Source organism: Hibiscus syriacus, unplaced genomic scaffold (genome assembly GCF_006381635.1).
Source record: "Hibiscus syriacus cultivar Baekdansim isolate YM2019G1 unplaced genomic scaffold, ASM638163v2 tig00110911_pilon, whole genome shotgun sequence".
In the NCBI taxonomy this organism is placed as follows: domain Eukaryota; kingdom Viridiplantae; phylum Streptophyta; class Magnoliopsida; order Malvales; family Malvaceae; genus Hibiscus; species Hibiscus syriacus.
The window spans coordinates 1,563,402-1,583,573 of NW_024062910.1; the positions used below are offsets into that span (position 1 = coordinate 1,563,402).

At 36.1% G+C, this 20,172-nt stretch overlaps 2 protein-coding genes and 1 pseudogene across 2 annotated transcripts; 2 read left to right on the forward strand and 1 right to left on the reverse strand.

Moving 5' to 3' along the window:
* On the forward strand, positions 1 to 2,118 carry LOC120146313 (50S ribosomal protein L19-1, chloroplastic-like). The gene is made up of 5 exons (XM_039159912.1): positions 1 to 125; positions 212 to 565; positions 769 to 855; positions 941 to 1,074; positions 1,798 to 2,118. Exons 1-5 carry the CDS (start codon positions 102 to 104, stop codon positions 1,904 to 1,906), a joined length of 708 nt encoding a protein of 235 aa, XP_039015843.1. The 5' UTR covers positions 1 to 101; the 3' UTR covers positions 1,907 to 2,118.
* Positions 2,119 to 3,168: 1,050 nt separating this feature from the next.
* On the reverse strand, positions 3,169 to 3,567 carry LOC120146335 (31 kDa ribonucleoprotein, chloroplastic-like). Its single transcript, XM_039159928.1, has one exon. The coding sequence runs from the start codon at positions 3,565 to 3,567 to the stop codon at positions 3,169 to 3,171; it is 399 nt and encodes a 132-aa protein (XP_039015859.1).
* Positions 3,568 to 13,942: 10,375 nt separating this feature from the next.
* On the forward strand, positions 13,943 to 17,220 carry LOC120146307 (annotated as a pseudogene).
* The last annotated feature ends 2,952 nt before the right edge of the window (positions 17,221 to 20,172 follow it).

Below are 20,172 nucleotides of genomic sequence, written 5' to 3' on the forward strand. Positions count from 1 at the left end.
CCCGATCCGACCGGTTACAGAACTCTATCTAAAGTTTGTCCCCAGCCCCTCTCCAAAGCAGATAAGGCAGTGTCGATCGCTTGAGACTCCCTACTAACACCATGGCCTCCCAACTTTTCCCTCAGGTAAATCTTCATCTTTTTCCTTAACTTTCTCAATTTATTTTCAATATTTGTTTACCTTTTCTACATTCAATTTTGATTCTTTATAGGCGCTGCATATGATCCCCATAAACCAAGTCAAGTCATTTAATCCAGTTAAGAACCTTGGGTTCTCAGCATTTCTGTCTCGTGGTCCTTCTCCATTAACCGCTTCCAAGGTTTCAGTTTCTGGGACTCATTTGAAATTCCATTTTGGGTCCGATCTCGGTTGTTTTGCTCGAAGGGATTTCATTGTGAGAGCAGAATCTAACCCTGAAGCTGAAGCAAATGAAAATGGTGTTGAAGAACCCGAAACGAAAGCGGAAGCTGAAGTTGAAGCAGGAGAGGGAGGAGAAGATGAGGTTGAAGAAGAGAAACCCAAGGAGCCATATAAACCCCGGGTTAAACTTGGTGATATTATGGGGGTAATTTGGTTCATCTTTTACTGGCTTTTATGTTTATAATAAAGTGTCTCTTTTATTCACTTATATAGGAATCGAGAAGAGAATTGAACTTTTGGCATTGCGATTTCTTTTTGAGATGGTTAAGTTCTTTTTATTTAGATAGTCGAGTCATTTCGATTGATTTTCTGTTTAATTTGATGATATAATTGCTGTTTTGTGAGTAGATACTTAATAAAAGAGCAATTGAAGCATCAGACAAGGAAAGGCCAACTCCAGATCTTAGGGCTGGTGATATTGTAGAGATTAAATTGGTAATTCGAGTTTCTCAATATCCATACTGGATTCCATTTTATTATGTGTTTTGGTTGTCATTCTTATGTTTCCTTTGATTTACAGGAAGTACCGGAAAACAAGCGTAGGCTGTCTGTGTACAAAGGTATAGTCATATCAAAACAAAATGCCGGTATCCACACCACCATTCGAATTCGGAGAATTATTGCTGGCATTGGAGTTGAAATTGTATTCCCCGTGTAAGTATTTCTTTTATAATAATGCTTAATTTTTATGATTGACCATAAGACCATTTCCTTCATCTGGTTCAAGCGCACTCGTTGTTCATCTGTTTGGCCTAATTAACCAACTAATGCATCATCTTGAAGCTGAGAAAGAGAACTTGTGGGAGCTAGATTTCTGCATAATCTTGAATTTATAAAAGTCATGAAAATAAATAAGAACAGATAAAGATTTTCATAATTTCACTTTTATTTGTAGTCCTAGATTATTATTTTTTTCTTGCTATTTGAGATGGTTGGTCTTTTATAGCATTTGTGGAACTTACATTTGTTGATGTATACCATGGCTATCACTATGATGAAATTACTTTGGTAGAAATTGAGGTTAGCATGAATCTGTGGCTATTAAGGGCGCAGTCTAAAAGTTGTCTCACCATAGTTGGCTAAAATCTTGGTTGATTTGTGTTATGCATAAAGACCTTTAGGTTTACATTTAAAATATTGGTTAATTGTTAACTTTTCACGTTTTCAAACATTGCCCATGAAGTCGTGCAGTTTGTTACGATATCAGGCTTCTTTTGATGTTTTGTTGCTTGCGATGGAAGTTGAATTTCTTGAACTCATCTTTTGCTCAATTTGCCCTGTATATAAGTCTGTAATTTCTTATGATGATTCAGCTCATGGAATGCAGAATCTTGTTTGCTGATCTATGTTTTATCGTTTCTTAATTTATAACCGCAGTTACTCGCCAAACATAAAGGAGATTAAAGTAGTCAAGCACCGGAAAGTGAGGAGGGCGAGGCTGTATTATCTAAGAGATAAGCTTCCCAGGTTGTCAACTTTCAAATGAGAGATTCTACCCCAAATTCCAGCCAGTTTCTTAGTTGCGTACATGTTGTAAGAGCTTTAATTCTATGAATCCACCTCTTTTCCTTTTGGTGTAAGATTTTGTCGAAAGCCTCGAGTTGATTTTCGACAACCACTGAATCCAAATCTTCTCAATTTTCTACTGAATCATTTCAATATGCTACTTGTTAATGCAATTATCTAGTCTTCAAACAATATTTCTTTCTTTAGTTATTTTCATTGTCCATATCATTAGCTGGAAAGGGAAAGCATTTTTTTTTATAGAAGTTGGATGTCTCATTAAAAACTCCCTTCGTATTCGTCCACATACTAAGAAGTATGTTAACGATCATTGGAAGGAAGAAAAGAGTATCTCATAGTTTATTAATAATAATACCCAATACATAAGAAAACACAAAATATCCACCTATGGTGATATACACATTACAACAAACACCTTAAACTCTTACATCCTCAACCAAAACCCACAATCGACAATCACCCTATTTGTAAGTTACACCTCTAGCAATATGATGAAAACAACGCAAAAGAACATAACATAAAAGAAAACCAACACATGCAATCATTTAAACAAAATCAAAGCCACAATTGAAGAGATGAGATCTAATGAGAATCGACTTCTTCAGGGACCCAAGAGTTTGGTTTGAATGAAGGATCAATCTCATGCACCATGATTTTGAAGGAGTTGTCATCGACCTTCAATTCCAACGTCTCATCAATTCTCACCTGAGCCTTTGTGAGGACTTGAATTTTTGTCCGATCAAAAGATGATGGTGACTGACAGCTTTCGTCGATTGCTAATAAAAAACCCCACCTGTCTGCAATGTTTTTGAAAGTATTCCAATTCCAAGCGTGAAAAGGAACACCCTCGCAAACTAACCACACTCGACGACACTCCACTACCAAACTCTCTGACCAAGTTTCGACTCTGGAGAACCACTTTGCGAGAGTCTCTGGTTTATAGATCTTCACACTTCTCAATGAAGCAGAGTCTTCGAAAATCATTAATATTGCATTTATAGCAACTCTCATTAACGAGAAACCAATGAGGCCCTTGGCTTGCATTTGACTAGCGAGATTACCGATTTTGATAAATTTTTTGCACCATCCCACTAGACATTTACTCAACACGTGAAGTTTATCTTCGTCAATAACACCTTCAACTTCACAATGCTTATTCGTCGAAACACCTTCCATCCCAGATTTACATTAAACAGATGTGGAGGTCTTTCTCCAAAAAGACTGTCAAGGTTTGAATTTAGCCAAAGATACCCTAATTTTTCTCCCATCGATATTAGATCCATTCATTTCTGAGATCTCTTTCCTTGCTTCTTCGATTGTTGCAAAACGAATGAAACCAAAGCGAAGCCCTTTCGAATTTCTTTTGTTTGGAATGAAGGCATCAATAACCCGACCGTGAGTGCAAAATAAAGATCCAAACCTTTTCCAATAGATATTCTCTGGTAAATTTTCGATAAATAACGTGAAGCAACCGCTTCTGTACCCATTACGAATTTTTGGGTGGCCTTCTTTCCACCAATTATGAAACCCGATTCTCTTTCCTCTTACTACTGCAGTAGAATTGTCATCGGAACACCCCTTTTTGGTGAACTCCTTGGTTCCATCTTGGTCAACATCCGTCATTTTTCCTTACAAAAAAAGTATCCTCCGTCGCCGACGTAGCCTCCAATCGGGATCTCAAAAGCACTTCCTCAGACGATCTCGACTTCACCTGTCCTCGGTTACCACCACCGGTCACTGGCTACTTCCGATTCCCACCAGACCCACCATTAACATTTTTCTTTGCAACATCGTAGGAAACCGAAGGCCTATGATGATTCATTTGGTAAAAATTGACGCGAGTTTTGATATCCGGTTGTGATTGGTGAACCCGTTGTCTCCTCCTAGTCGCCACCTTTGATTCGGATCTCTCGAGCAGAGCCATTAACCGAAGTCTGACCTCTCCTTTGGCTAATCCCAAAGGTGAGAAGGCATTGTATAACCTCGGGAGCAACCTACCTCGGATCCGAGACGATCCAACGGCTGCCGTAGGAGATCGATACATTCTACGCCGAACTGATCTCAATCGATTTTGTGGAGAAGGGACCCAAAACTCAGATCAAGATAATTGGAACCGGAATGAATCAAACAAAGTTTTTTATACAAAACTTGGCGCCTGATTAATTGTGATGAAGGTGAAAGAAGAGCTCCTGATCCGAGGTCAATGGCTACCAGAGGTGGCAGCGGGCACGACATCTAGAGACTGTGATGGCGGAGGAGAAGGAAAGTTTGGTATCGGTGATATTTTTAATTTTCGGATTCACTTCAGAGCAACAATGGACGTCAGTTGATTTGATACGGAAAGCATATCAAGCAACAGAAGAGGATTTGTTGTCCCTCGTTACCAAAATAGTGGCCTATGAAACCGCAAATCGCAGCTGTTGGATCATGTTGTCTGGTTGTTGTTATTTGTGTTGGAACTCTTTGTCGCCAATCTTGGTGCTTCCCGTGCTGTCTTGAGGCAGAACAACAATGATTTGGAATCACAAATCTAAGCCCATATTTGTGCTGTCTTGGAATTTTGGTGTGTAGATCTACGTTGATTGAAAGACTTTATCACAAATCTTAGCCCAGATTTGGAATCACCGTGAACATATGATATTTTCAGGAAAAAAGACGTCAAACAGAGGTCGGAGTGTAACGACGAACGGTTGACAGCGGCGACGGACGGTGGATGTGGGTGGAGAAAATAATTTTTAAAAACGCCTGGGCTTGGGGCTCTAGAGAGAAGCAAGAGCTTCTCTCACATGCCAAAGTCAAAAAGTTAGAACTTTTTATTTTGAAAGGGAAAGCATTCGTTCAAAACAATGTTTAATCCAATGTCAATTGTAACATAATTAATTGAGTGGTTAAAGGGGATGTTGTTCTCCTCAGAGGTCTTCGATTTGAAAAGCTCTATCTACATAGTATGTGTGCATTGTCAATTAGTTAATAAAGTTTTGAATAGATATTAACTTTATAATCACTCAAACTATTAAAAAATGATTGCCTTAGATTCCAAACTAAGCATTGTTTTGATTTTACTTGATTTGCAATGGAGCCTTCCCATTTCCTGATCTTTAAACTAGTTTCAAAGAAACTAGGAGCTCTTAAAGAGATGTGTTCCTGCCTTGAAGGTTATGTGAGAGTTAGAGGCGTAAATGAACCGAGCTTGAATGAACAAGGTTATGTACGTGTTTGTTTGTTTATTTTTAAGATATTTTTGTTCACTTCGTGTTCATTTAAATTTTAATATCATATTCGTTTATTTATTTTTGAAGGTGTTTCTGTTTGTTTGTTTATTGTTCAAGAACATGCTCGTTTAATGTTTGCGAACATGTTCATTTATATGTTCACTAATATGTTTCTTTAGGGTTCATTTAGAGTTTATTCATTTATCATTCATTTAGTGTTCCTTTAGTATATGTTGTCATTTACACTTTCATTTGTAAGCTAAAGAAAAATGACAAAGTTACACCACTGGTGCTTAAACTCCTTAAAATTTACAATTTAAATTTTAACTTTTATCATGTGTTAAATTTAGTCTCTATCTTCACAAATATTTAAAATGTAAAAAAATAAAAGAAGAGGAACATAGTAAACAATCATGTTCATGAACAAAAATGAACTAGTCGATAAATGAGCTCATAAACGAGTTTGTTCGTGAACATAAACGAGTTTGTTCGTGAAAATAAACGAACTGAACACACATTTGTTCATGTTCGTTCGTTTATTTTTTTTTGTGAACAAAAGAAATAAACTGCAGTAGATTAAGCTTCTGCTGTCAAAATGCAGTCGGCAGCTTCCTGTTGAACTAATTCAACCACTTCCCGCAGTGGAACGGAGAATACCTTATGAACCTCTCCTCTTGTTATGGCAATCTTAGCTAGTCAATCTGCCACCTTATTTGTAGTCCGGCTTATATGCCTCAAAATAATATTCCAATCTCAGTTAATCAACTCAAAAACGCGGTCAAGAAGTGTAAAAATCGAGCCTCTCTTAGAGTTTACCTTTAGCATTCGGACAACCTCAAAACGATCTGCTTCCACTATGATTTGCCTTTCTCCTAGGTTCCAAGCATGAGAGAGACCTTCATGGATACCCCATAACTCCGCTTCAACTATGGAACAAACTCCGATCACTTTAGAAAATCCAAACATCCAACCACCATTCGAGGATCGAATGACGCCTCCACATGACGCTAATCCATTTTCTACGTTACGAGACCCATCTGTATTAACCTTACACCAATTATGAGGAGGCGGATGCCAAATATCGGACATAGTAGAGGAACGATGAGAAGGCTGGAACTTTGACAAAGCTGAATCCAATGCACAGGTAGCTTCAAGAGTGAGGCGCCTACTCTTTTCTAGTACAGACTCATGCTCAAAATAATCTGGATCAAACAATCTTCTATTCTGGTTCTTCCAGATCAACCAAAGAATCGAACCAAACAATAAGTCCCAATCACTTTCTTCACGTGCATAAAACCCCGGAGAAGCGATGTTAATTTGCATCCAATCTATGAAATCCCTTGTGAAAAAATCCGCTAACTTCTCCGTTTTAATTAATGATGACCAAATAGCCATAGCCATATGACACTGACGAAAGAGATGATGATGTTTCGCCTGACTGTCCGCAGATTCCACAGCTGTTAAATGTGGCCATATGTCGTCTGACTCGCTCTGCATTAGTAAGTAGTCGTAATTCGCTAGTAACCATAAAAAGATTTTAATTCGCTGCAATCCTCGATACTTTGATATCACCTCCCACACTTTATGCGAATCATCATTCAAAATTCCCCGCCTCAACTCGTAAGCTGATTTAACCGAGAATTGCCGGTCAACATTCCATTTCCAACCCAGAGTATCAGTTCGACAGTTTTGCCGTGGGGGCATTGTTGCTGCCAGACGATGAATGATGCTGTTTGGCAGTTTGTCAATGATGAAATCCCAACGCCACTGACCATTAGTATCGATCATAGAAGAAACTGATATCCTTGGGAGATTGTTTCTTTCTGCTGGATTGACAATACAACTCTCCAAAGGTCCCATGTCACTAAGCCAATCCCCCCTCCAAAAGTCAACAGTACACCCATTACTAATATTCCAAACAAAGTATTGTCTCACCTCGTTCCATACTTGAGATATACCCTTCCAAACATGCGAACTTCTCGTGCGATTAATGGACTCGGGTATCAATTCCACCCACTTATATTTTGTGCGTAGTACTCTAGCCCACAACTGATCGGAATTAACCGCCAATTTGTAAGCTAGTTTCATGAGAAAAGCCTCATTTTGTACGTTCAATTTCTTCATACCCAGGCCACCCTTAACAGTTGGTTTGCAAATGTTCTCCCAATGAACGAGATGTACTCCACTTCTAGTCTCAGTATGTCCCCAAATAAAACCTCGAATTAGCCTTTCTATCTCGTCACATGTCCCTTTCGGAAGCTTCGTTGATTGCATTGAGTAACAAGGAATAACCGATAGCACTGTTTTTGCCAAGGTGATTCTTCCAGCCAATGACAAAGTTTTAACCGTCCACCCTGAGACCTTATCACGAACTCTCGAAACAATATAATTGTACGAAGATTTCGTAATCCGAGAATGTAAAAGAGGAACTCCAAGATACTTACCCAAATTTTGAACCTCTTGGAAGCCAAAAGATGCACTGATAGAATTTTTCAAGCTCGAATCCACATTCATTGAGTAATAAATAGTAGTTTTCTGGATATTGATCTTTTGTCCCGAAAAATTGAATAGCTCCAATATTCCCCGTAAACATTACATTGCTCGATAGAAGCCTCTGCAAAAAGAACCAAGTCATCGGCGAAGAATAGATGGAGAGAGCAGGCCCATTACGACACAAGCGAATAGGCTTTCACATTCCATTAGTCACCGCACCAGCTATCGCATATGCTAACCTCTCCATGCACATAACAAACAAATAAGGTGATAAAGGATCACATTGGCGAAGCCCTCTTGATGGGTTGAACGATGCAGACATAGCACCGTTCCAAAGCACTTGAGTCGAGACTGAAGACACACAACGCATGATAAGCATCCTAAGATTGTCCGGGATGTGAAGCTCTTTTAATGTGTCATCGATGAAAGGCCATTCAAGTCGATCATACGCTTTCTCAAGATCAATCTTGATAGCCATATAACCAGTCTTTCCTTTCTTCAATCTCATAGAGTGGACTACCTCTTGCGCAACGATAATATTATCAGTGATCGACCTGTCAGGGACAAAGCTTGTTTGAGTTTTCGAGATCCAGAGACTCATTAAAGGTTTCAGCCGATTCACAATGATCTTTGTGATCAGCTTATATAAAACTGAGCACAAACTAATGGGTCGAAAATGGTTAAACGACTCTGGTACTTTAATTTTTGGGATAAGTACCAAAAGAGTTCGATTGAGTTCCTTGTCAAAAGGCCATCCAAATCATTATTCCAAGCTTCGGACAAGAAATTCTTAAATTGAGGGTGGTCCTGCCATGCAACAATAAAACGAAAAGGTCGAGTCCCCTGAACTCTCGTGTTACTCTGAGCTTTAAGTAGAAGAGGGCAATGATCCGAACCCACCCTGTCTAGATGTAAGACCAAAGTGCCCGAGAAAACATCCGCCCAACAAATGTTCATAAGGCAGCGATCTAATCGTTTACAAAGATTACCTCTTCTCCACGTGAACTTTGGTCCCCGATAATTCACTTCGAATAACCCCATCTCAAAAACAAACTCCGCAAACAAGTTACTAACTCCTGAACCATGACTTGCTCCTCCATCCCTTTCCTCGAGACGAAGAATGGAATTGAAATAAACACCCAATGCCCAAGCTTCATTGTCACCTGGATCAAGATTCATAAGATGCTTTCATACTAGCTTTCGTTTCTCCACTTGAGGGCTCGCATAAACTACAGTAAAATATAGCCATCTATTTACAACATCAGACCAACATCTGCTATGAATAAATTGAGTCGAAATAGTAAAAACTTCGACATTTAATCCATCTTTCCAAAGTAGCCAAATTCCACCACTAAATCCCAAAGCTTCGACTCTAAAAGAGTTCTGAAAACCGAATTTCCGGATGACTTTCTCAGCTGCATTACCACTAATCTGAGTCTCTAGTAGCGCAACAATTCCAGGTTTACTTTCCCGACAATGTTCCCGAAAGTAACGTCTAAAATTTGGGCTACCAGCGCCCTGACAATTCCAAAAAAGAATATTAACCATTAAACAAAATATTCAAGAGCACACCCTTACTGGGGTAAATTCGGGTTAGCGTTCTCGCCATCTGGGAAAATAACATCTGCCGCTACTATTTCCAACGGTCCCACTACAGGTGAGTTTCCTTCTCCCCTATTGTTTTCACGTAAGGAGGATGAGCCCTCTCCATGCAGCGATATGCGGTCCAGATGTGTGCTAAGCGTTGCATTCTGTAACCAATCTGTAAGAATTGCCGGTGGGAATTTAAAATCTTTATTTTTCTTTTTCACTTTCAGTCCCTTAGAACCATCCCCCACCTCACGCTTATTTCCTTTATTCCGAATGCTTTTGTTTGTGACAGTAGGTCGACTGTCCTCCGAAATGGTGACTGCCGAGTGGTTACCCGCAACTTTAACATTGCGATGTTCCGTTACTTGGGGAGTCACCCCATCCTTTATGGTTACCACATTTATCTGCTGTAGTGTTCGAATTTCCCCAACCTTTTCTGTTCGACCTAGATATCCCAGACTACTTGCACCGACCTCCATTAAACCATTGTCTTTTGTACCTTTTCCTTTTGCTCGTGTATCTATCCGAGAGATGTTGGCTGGAATTTTCTCATGAATACTTTCAATCGTTGCTATATCTGGAACCTTCGCAGTATCTTCAGTTACGCCATTATTTTTTTCACCCAAGATAGCAAATCGTGAACCTCTCGCAACATCACTACTTGTTTTCATATTCGGATCATGAATTTTCTTTGTACGCCTTTGCCGCGTTTCAGCTATCATCCATGGTCCAAAACCATACTCCTCGCCACCTACTTCTTTCTCCAACTCAGCGCTTGAACCATTAACAACTCCTCCCTTACTTGTATTCGCTTCAACAGAGCCACAAATATCTTTCGAGTGACCATATACTCCACATTGGAAATATATTTGCTGTAATCCTTCATACTCGATTTTCTGCCAAAACCCATCAATCTTTAAGCATGGAATTAATGGCTTGTTAAGATTCACTAACACTGCCAAACGAGCAAAACGACCTCTGTCCCCTGAATTTGTACTATAATCGATCTTCACAACCTGACCAATAACCGACGCAATACGACGAAAGATCGCTTTGGAATAGTATCTATAAGGAAGACCCGGTAATCTAACCCAAACAATTACATGTGATGGATGTTTTTCCGACGTGGAAAATGTACGACTCCATGGTTGAACCGTAAGATAGCTTCCGTAAATCGTCCATGGCCCTTCCATCAAGACATGGATATACTCCTGTTCTCTCTCAAACTTCACCAGGAAATATTCATTCTCTAAATCAATGACTTGGTATTGCCCTTGAAGCTGCCATATTAAACCAATCCGATTCATCAACGTCTTGTAACCCACGACACGTCCCAGGAGTCGGACTATCACCGAGCACCGCATACTATAGTCAATTCTATCATGAACTTGATCAGCAAATTGAATCACAGGATACAAACCATTATTATCCACGATACATTCACCATCCAGAACCACCACCTCATCCATAGCCTGAAGCGAAACAGCATCAACTGTCTGCTTCGATTGGCCCATGACTGCACTGGCATAAGTTTGTTTTTCCTGTTGCCGAGATCCCTCATTAGTGCTATCCACCGTCGACTGAAATTCCATACCGTTCTGATCTTCTTCCATTCGGTCATCGTTAAATTCCTTATTACGAACTTTCTTAGAAACACGTTGATCCTCGTCGGGAAAGGGGGAACATGGTCTCTCCAAAGTTGGTGAAGTCAACACTTCAATCCCATGAAGATTTCCAACGATATTACCGCCAATAGGGGGAGGTGCCGGAGAAACAAAAGCAGGCGGCGGATGATGACTGCGATCTCGTAATGGAGAAGCAGGGTTTTCGTTAGGTATTTCCATTTTTTTCCGTGTTCGTTCGTTTATTAAATAAATATAAAAAAATTTGTTTATACTTGTTTATTTAGCTTATCGAACGAATATAAATAAACGTTATACGAACGATTGACAAATAATTCATTGAAGGCTTTGTTAATTCACCCCTACGTGAGAGTGAGGTACATTTTCTTTAAAAGCTAACCAAGCTTTAAGGGCTGTATTTTCTCCAAGCTAAGACAGGGAATCCTCAATTATTGAAGAAAGTGGGGGTATTAATATTATGCTTAGCACAAGCAAGCAACGTGGAAATTGAAAATTTTAAAGCTAACATTGAATTATTTTATTTTATATTGGTGTCATAGTGGGAAAGTGTCGGTAATGATATACCTCATGTCTAGGACCATAAATCAAACGAGATATATCGTGAGTTATTTAATATCGCTTTGATTATAAATTTATAAACTCTTAAATTAAATGGACTCGACTCGAACTTGATTTGAATTCTTAACGAGCCAAAATGAGTTATTGTATATTCGATTCAAAAAGTTTGCAAACAATTTGAAAAAAAATAATATATTAAATTTTTAGGTTTTTAAAATTAAATTGTTAAATATCAGTATTTATATGTTGTTATTTAAAAAAAATACAATATAAGGTTTTTATGTACTTAAGATTTAAGTTCGAGTTTGAACTTCATTCGAGTTAAGTCTGATTTTTTTTTGAATTCAAGTTTTGTTTAGCATCAATTTTAATTTTGAGTCGATGTCGAGGAGCTTAACAATTTTAAGTTCATGAATTTTCTAGTTGAATTGAACTCAATTTTACACTTTTCAATTCGAGTTGAATTCAACAATACTCGAACTCAACTACACTCATTTACGGCCATACCCATGACGTACTTTGTCGTTATTGAGGAACAATTAATTGTTTAAATGCATTTTTAAACTTTTTTTTTCCCATCAATTCGTGTTAATCTTAGCAACCTACCATCGTCTCCGTCCATTGTATGTTAGTTTATATCAACAATCAATCATAATTATATTAAAAACTATCAATTTTAACTCAATTACATCATTTTTCCTATTAATATCCAATGATTATGATTAATGATGGTACGGAACCCAAATCCGTCGAGTTTTGATGTTACTCGACTCAATTGGGTTATATTTTTTAAAAAAAAAATAGAATTCGAATTGGGTCAGGTTCGGCTTTAAGATGAAAAATATCCGACTCGACCTCATTCGAAAAATAATATAATTATATCTTATATATCTAGAGATAATTGTAAATATATCTCTCTTTATAATATTTTTTTCAATTAATTTCTTTTTTTATTGAATAAAAAAATAATTCTATATTATTTTACGTCGAATCGGATTAAAATCGGATTTTATCTCAAAAATCGGATCATATTAGGAGTTGGGTCGAATTTTTGGTGAAGGTAATAAAATTTTCAAATCGAATTGAGTTGGTCGGAAATTCTACCCGACCCGATCCTACGCAAGCCGGACCATGTCCATCCCTAATTATCACCTATAATGCCTAAATTTCAAACTAACTAAAGTTAAAGCTTATGGGCCTATGGACTCACTACCCGTAGATTATTAAGGAGAACAATTCAAATTTAATAAAAATGATTAAGTGCATATATATATATATATATATATATATGAAGCTTTTACAAAAAAAATTATTTTAATTCTTATATTGTATTTAATTTGAATTTAATCTCCATATTTTAATTAAATGTAACTTAATCATTTTTCTTTTATAATATTATCAATCAGTCCAAATTATTATTTCTGTTAATTATTCATTTCAAAGTGCTTACATTGGAATAATTTTAGATTTACCGTTTGCATAATGGGATTCATAAAAGAAAATTAGCTTTTTCATTTCAATTTTTTTATGTAACAAAAATTTTGTTTTATTATTTTTTATAACCACATGTTTAGGTAATGACGACCTTCTCAATTCAATTTAGTTCATTCATAAATGTATGATCTTTGTTTAAGGGATATAGTGTATCATTCTACTAGACCAACATGTTGTTGGTGAAATTGGGTTTTATTAAAAAAAAAGATGAAACATCTGAAATTACAATCAACGTCTACAATTAAACATAAACTAAACATATTATTAAAACATTTCATATAATCATTAACACGAGAAACTAGTCACGTGTAATCATATATAGATCATACAAGAAAAATATTAAAAACTCAAACATAATATAAACATGAATAGAGCCGACTGTATCGATAAATAAATCATAATAAGAGATAAAACTACTAAAAGATCACCGAAGATCTCAAATCAAAACCGAACGTCATGCAAAACTATCTTCAGTCGTAAACCGTATATCCAAATTCAATTTAAAGATCTAAAATAAAGAATATCAATATTATAACAAATAAGTGACATATTGATTATTCAATACGACGTTAAATTCAACCTTTATAATAAAGAAGTTTGAAATAATGTCATAAAGACATAGGAAAGTGTGCAAAAATACCCTCTAATTCTATTATGACACATACTATCATTTAATTGGAGATTAAATTTATTAAAATAAATTAATAAAATATATAAATAATGAAGATTAAATATATAATTATATCAATTTTATTAATTATTAGGTCAACATCTTCATCAAATGTTATCGATTAATAATTTGATTAGATATAATTAAATAATTAAATAATGCGATTGATAAAAATAAAAAATCTTGTTAAAATAAAAGGGAACAATAGCTAACTTACTTTTTTTTTACAAGTGCCACGTCAATGGATCCCCTCCCCAGGCTGTTACTTGGAACCGGGTTGCATTCCATGTTAAATAGACATGTGTCGGCGTTTATCTCTTTCCTTTCTCACTCTGCCTTTCCCCAAAGCAACAGATGGTGCATAGAGAATCTCCGAACTACCGTCCATTTCCTTTTATTCGGGCAAACCTCCGACCTTTGTGGCGACGACATCGGTGACTCCTTTCTCGTAAGACCGAACCAGCTGCATTTCCCGCCACATGTTTGTTCCTCATTCGTACTAGTTCGGGTGATTAATATTAACCAAATCATTTCAATCTCTTCAATGAACCCAAAAAAAAAAAAACTGAAGTAGAAACTCTATTGGAGAAATGGTTTTTAAGACTTTTCTGGGTTCTGTTTGTTGATTTTATATCATCCTTTCCTTTTGGTTTGCTTTGATTTTTCTTAAAGGTTTGTGGGTTGTTTTGATTGAAAAGTTTTTCAAAGAGTGGTGTCAGTGGCGCTGGGGGCTCTAGTCATGACTGCCGGTGACGCTAATCAGTTGATATCTGTTCAACCCAATGACCTCAAGTTTATTTGTAAGTCCAATCTTATCTATGTCCACACCTCCATCATATATTTTATATTTTTTTATGTATATTCTATTAATAATCTCTTTTGTCTTAAAATTTTATAAATTCGTTAACTTTTAGAAGTTCGTACATCCTGAAATAAAATTCTGCATCCGTCATTGCATGCATGCATGATGTCTATATGTATGCGTGTATGTACATATGCTTCAAACTGTATATGATTGTGGGTGTTCATGATTCAGTTCCATGGTTGTGTGATGAACTAGGGGGAAGGAAAAATATGTGTGCAAAGGATTGGTGTTGTGTTGAATTTCTTGTGGAAATGAATCCTATTTTGTTTGATTGATATATTTCTTTATTGTTTTGCTTCAGTTATGTTCAGATTCTTGACTTCATTAAGGTCCTTTGCAGGGACGGACACATATTTTATGTTAGGAAGGAGAATTTATAAAATTATAGGAGCAAAAATAGATTATCAATAGAAAATGCAAAGAAAATACCTAAATTGTATGAGAATTTGGAATTTTTAAGGGGACCACTCGGCCAGCCCCCCTCGGTCCGTCCCTGGTCCCTTGATCTGTAATTGGCAACCATTGTTGATGTTTTTTGAATTCTAACTTGTATGAATAGTAGGTAATGTAGGGTTAACCTATCATTCTTTAAAAGATTCAGGGAGAAGAAAGTAGTTTTGAATGCTCTTTTTAGTTTATCAGCTTGTTTAATATGTCAAAGCTCATCGATGTTTAGTTACCTTAATTTCGGCATTTGGGAGCCTCTTTATTCCAAATGCATTAATGCTAAAATCCTTCTTAGACGTTATTATGCAGATTTTTCTTCTGTATATTTGTTGTTAAACAAGTTTTTTAGTTTAATTTTGTTCATGGGATTCATGTTTTCAGGTGAGCTAGACAAGCCGATTTTGTGTAATCTTCAAGTGATGAACAACACAGATAACCATGTGGCTTATAAGGTACCATTTCTGTCATTGTTGCATATGTGCATGAATATCTTGTTATGTTTATGTTTATTCTCCTCCCGTTATATGATTGTTTGATTTTAATTTTCCCAACTTGTTATCATCTTAGGTTAAAACAACTTCACCTAAGAACTTTGTTCGACCGAACACCGGTATTGTAATGCCTCGGGACTCATGTATCATCAGAGGTATTACTTTTGATCCCACAAACCATTTCATTTCCTGTAAAATTTCTCTGTTAGTTCATTGAGATCACCTTATGTATGCCACTGATTTCATTGATCTATCAGTCACTCTCCAAGCCCAAAGCGAATATCCTCCCGATATGCAATGCAAGGACAAATTTCTGCTGCAGAGTACAATAGTGCCGCCACCCAGCAGATACTGTAAGAATACTGGAATAATGTTTTCATTTGACTACCTTTATGATATTATCTAAAAGCTAATTTGATTTTTGGAATGCAATATGTGTCTTTACATCCAGTTCAACAAGGATGGTTCTAAGGAGGTCAAGGAGTGCAAAGTTAAAGTTTTCTATGAATCTCCCTCGGGTGAAGCAAATTCAGAAGACGGAGGATTTAAGAGCTTCACATCACAATCCCCTGATGCAAACTCGGTGAGTCTTGTTGGTGGCTGTACTTTCTTGACTGTAGTTTTCTCGTATAACAACATCATTCATCTTCCTTGTAATTGTAAGGAAGAAATATGCATGCTTAGACCTTTTGATCAATTCTCTGGAATTCGCAAATTGGTTTTGAATGTAAGCAAGTCGATATTATGAACTGCACATACTCGTTTCAATTTATGTAAGCAAATCTTGAGCGCATGATTTCAGTTCCTTGTTATCTATGTCTTCTCTATGAAATGCATATTATGGGATTAAGGATCTTGGTCTTCCCCCCCTAAAAATGTTCAGCTAGCTACTGAAAACCATTTTCTTTCTACTTTTCGTGATATTTTTCTGGTGAAACTAACCTGAAATACTCAAACCCAGAATCAGGTTTCCATGTCTTCATTTCTAAAGTTTCTTTATTCATGAAATCAGACCATACGACACCTTAAGGATGAAAGGGATGCTGCAGTTCGGCAAACATTGCAGCTGCAGTTCGGCAAACATTGAAGCTGCAACAAGACCTGGTATGTTTTTACTTCTGATATTTTGGTCTCAGTGAGGAGTGTCCCAATAATAAGCTCAAAAAATGGACAGGCACATCAGACACCCCAATACAGGGAAAATAATAAGAGAAACTCGGTTTTGCTAATCGAGAATTTAATATGGTTTTGCAATCTTTTTGTTTGTCTCTTACCTAAAAGTGCCATTATTAGGTATTTTTTTAATGGATTAGCTACCTTGATCTGCTAAATGCTTGAAATTCTAGCCCAAAACTTCCTGTGCTGTGATTAATGAAGCATTGAGTTATGTTTGCTAGTTAAAATACCATGTTTTTAGTTATCATAAATTGATAATGTAACTCTCCAATTCTTCACCCGCAGCAAACTGAATGGTAAATCTGAGAACTTTATAATACATACATGTTATGTTTTTCCTCAACAGGATTTTCTGAAGAGGCAAAGGAGACGCAGGAACGACTCCAGCTTCTCCTTCATGTTCGCATCCTTTGTGGGACTGATAGGAATAATGGTCGGTTTTCTGTTAAATCTTTCCTTGGCGTCACCATCGACGGAATGAATATACACAGCGTGTAGGAACCAGTGATTTTGTTCATTGTATAATGCCGAGTGTTCATGTTCTGCTTGATCGAGAGTCTTCCCATTTCCTTGCCATTCTGTATATTTGATCTTTGTCCATAGCATTTGTTTTTGATCAACTGCTTTTTGTTTTTCAATTTGTTTTCATTCAATTCATAAGTTGAAATCTGACTTTAGAACAATGTTCTCAGTAAACAATTTTCTATATTAATATATCACCCGAATTACCATGATGTAATACAAGTTTCTGGGTATGGTTTCTTGATATTGAAAATAGTATTAAATTACGGTTACGATAATTATGTTTTTAAATTACAAATGTGATTGTGGTGTGGTGTGGCTGTGACTTTGAAAAATATTACGATGCAGTTGTTATGTTACGTTTGGCCGTAATTTAATACTATGCATGGGTTTTATCAAACTCAACAAGCTCCCTCCAAAATCCAAGGGGCTAATTAAAAAGATGTTTTACCTACCTGTTATCGGGGAAACTCACCGGAGAAGGGTGACTATCATATTTTTTTTATTAGTTTAGGATAATTAAAGGTAATATTTGTTTTAAAGATTCTTAATCATAAAAGAATTAAAGGTAGTATTTGTTCGAAAGATTTCAATCATTTGACAATAAACATTTACATATTCCTTGATGTCGTGCTCGAACCCGAAACTTTTAAGCATAACAATAGTGATGTAAAATTAGGTAATCAAACGAGTTTTAGGTCATGCTAGGTCAAGTCAAATCGGGTACAAGTTAGGTCAATTTAATGGTTCGACTCAAGTCAGGTTGAGTCCCAATCGACTTAGGTTCGGGTTAATGTCATACTGATTTTTAATTTAGACTCAATTCGGGTTCAGGTCGGGTTAATTTTAGTTAAGGTCAATATTAATTTAGGTCAAAACGATTCGGGTATGAATTAGTTAAATATCAGGTTAATTTAGGTAAATTATCACAAATATTTACAATATTTTAATTATCACAAATATTTTTTAGGTAAATTACAAATTTATTTAGGGTAAACTATGAGAATAGTCCCTTATTTTTCGGTATGACTGACTTTGTTCACGTTCGAATTTATTTCCTAATGTTATCAATTCGTTCAATTTAGTCCCTCAATCATTAACTCTCATTCAATTTTAATCCCTCAACCATATTAAGGACTTAAACAAAATGTAACATCCTCAATACCAGGTTAGTGACTAAATTGTAAAATTTTAGAATTTGGGGATAAAAGTAGAATAGTTCAATAGTTCAATGATATATGTGGTGATATTTCCGAAAAGTTATTAGTAATTATTAAAAGAATGAAAGGGCAAAATAGTCATTTGACATTGAAATGATAAATAAATGATATATATATATATTTAAGGGGATAAGGATGATGAGATATTTCTCCATTTCATCTTCTTCTTCTCCATGTAAGAGAGAGAGAGAGCCAAGCTTACAAAGGTAAGTTTTCTCATTAGTTGATTATTTATTGATTTAAAGTTTGAGTTTTGATCCTTAGATGATAATTAAGCTTAAGGAAAGCTTAATTTATCTTAAAATCAAAAGATGAAGAAGTTATGAAAGATTAAAGAAAATGGGTTTTTAGGTGGAATTTTGAATAAGAATGTTTAAGTGAATTTGGAGGATGAATTTGACTTGTCATCTATAAGAATAAGAAGTTAGAAGTGTCAGAATTAAGTTTGGATAACATGGAAAATTTGGTATGATTCTTAGCCTTAATAATTTGGATGAAATATGGAAGATTTTAAGGTGTTGGAATGATAGGAATTTGTTAAAGTTGTTATAGATGAATTTAGTAGCATAATAAGGATTTTATACATGACAATTTGGATGAAATGTTGAGGATTTTCGGATGAAATGGTGATACATGCACCAGAGTCCATAATACATGCTTCTTTGGACTAATGTTTCTACTCGAACCTATTAGAAGAACAAAGTCTCGAAGATTCAAAGCACATCTATTCGATTCGAGGTCGAATCTTTTTGAAGAAAGGGAGGATGATACATGCATCACAAGGCTCACATTAAAGGAAGAAGTAATAACTCTTCCAAATGATCCACTCGTCCAAGCATTGGAAAAGAAGATCAGAACAGAAGCAGACTTGCGACGACTTTTTGAATGTGATCCTGATCTTATTTAGTTAAGATGTCTTCTGGAGATATGTTTGTCTATCTATTATATTTCCAACGGTTCTTGAATCGCATCAATGCAATATCGGAAACTCAAGATATGACCATTTTACCGAAGACGATGCATGCAGAAAAACCTATACGGGATTAATACGTGATTTTGTAAATATTACGAATTTTCAATATTTTTATTGATTATTTGTAATATAACTTAATATAGGATGATGAATTATCTTTTAGGATTAGATTTATTATTTGATTAGGAATTAAGGCTGGGTTAAAAATATTATCTTTAGTTATTATTATTTTATTAGGAATTAGAGTTAAGATATGTTTAATTTATTATTATTTTATTCATTAGTTATTTAGGACCTTTAGAACTCAGCCCCAATATAAAGGATGCTTGATTAAACTTTGTAAATCAAGATTTCTTTGATTAATAATACAACGAGAGTTCGTTTTTGCAAGTGTTGATTGCCTTGTGCCTTCGAAGCTTATTCTCCTGGAGTTCTTTCAAGTTCTTGTGAGGGAGATTAATCTTCACACTCCAATTTGCCTTTTCATTACGACTAGGAGGGTTGGTTAGAGCCATATTATCGTGTTTGTCTTTTCATTGCGACTAGGAGGACTCGATAGGATATTATTCATCGATTTTCCACATATCCATCAACACCATCAATCATCATTACCGTGCACTTTCATAAATGAGATCTTTTGATTTCTTGAACAAAAAAAACCCTAAAGAACCCTAACTATTGCCGCCACCTTCCCCATTCATCCCTTATTGTTCTTCATTGAGTCTAGATCTTTTCTAGGTTTGATTCTTCAACAAGAGCAACGTTCATTAACCCGCCACCGCTTCCCTATCAATTGGTATCAGATTTGGGCCGATTATTGGAAAGAAGCAAGCAATCTTGCTTGTTCTTGCACACAAAACCGTCAAGGTATCCC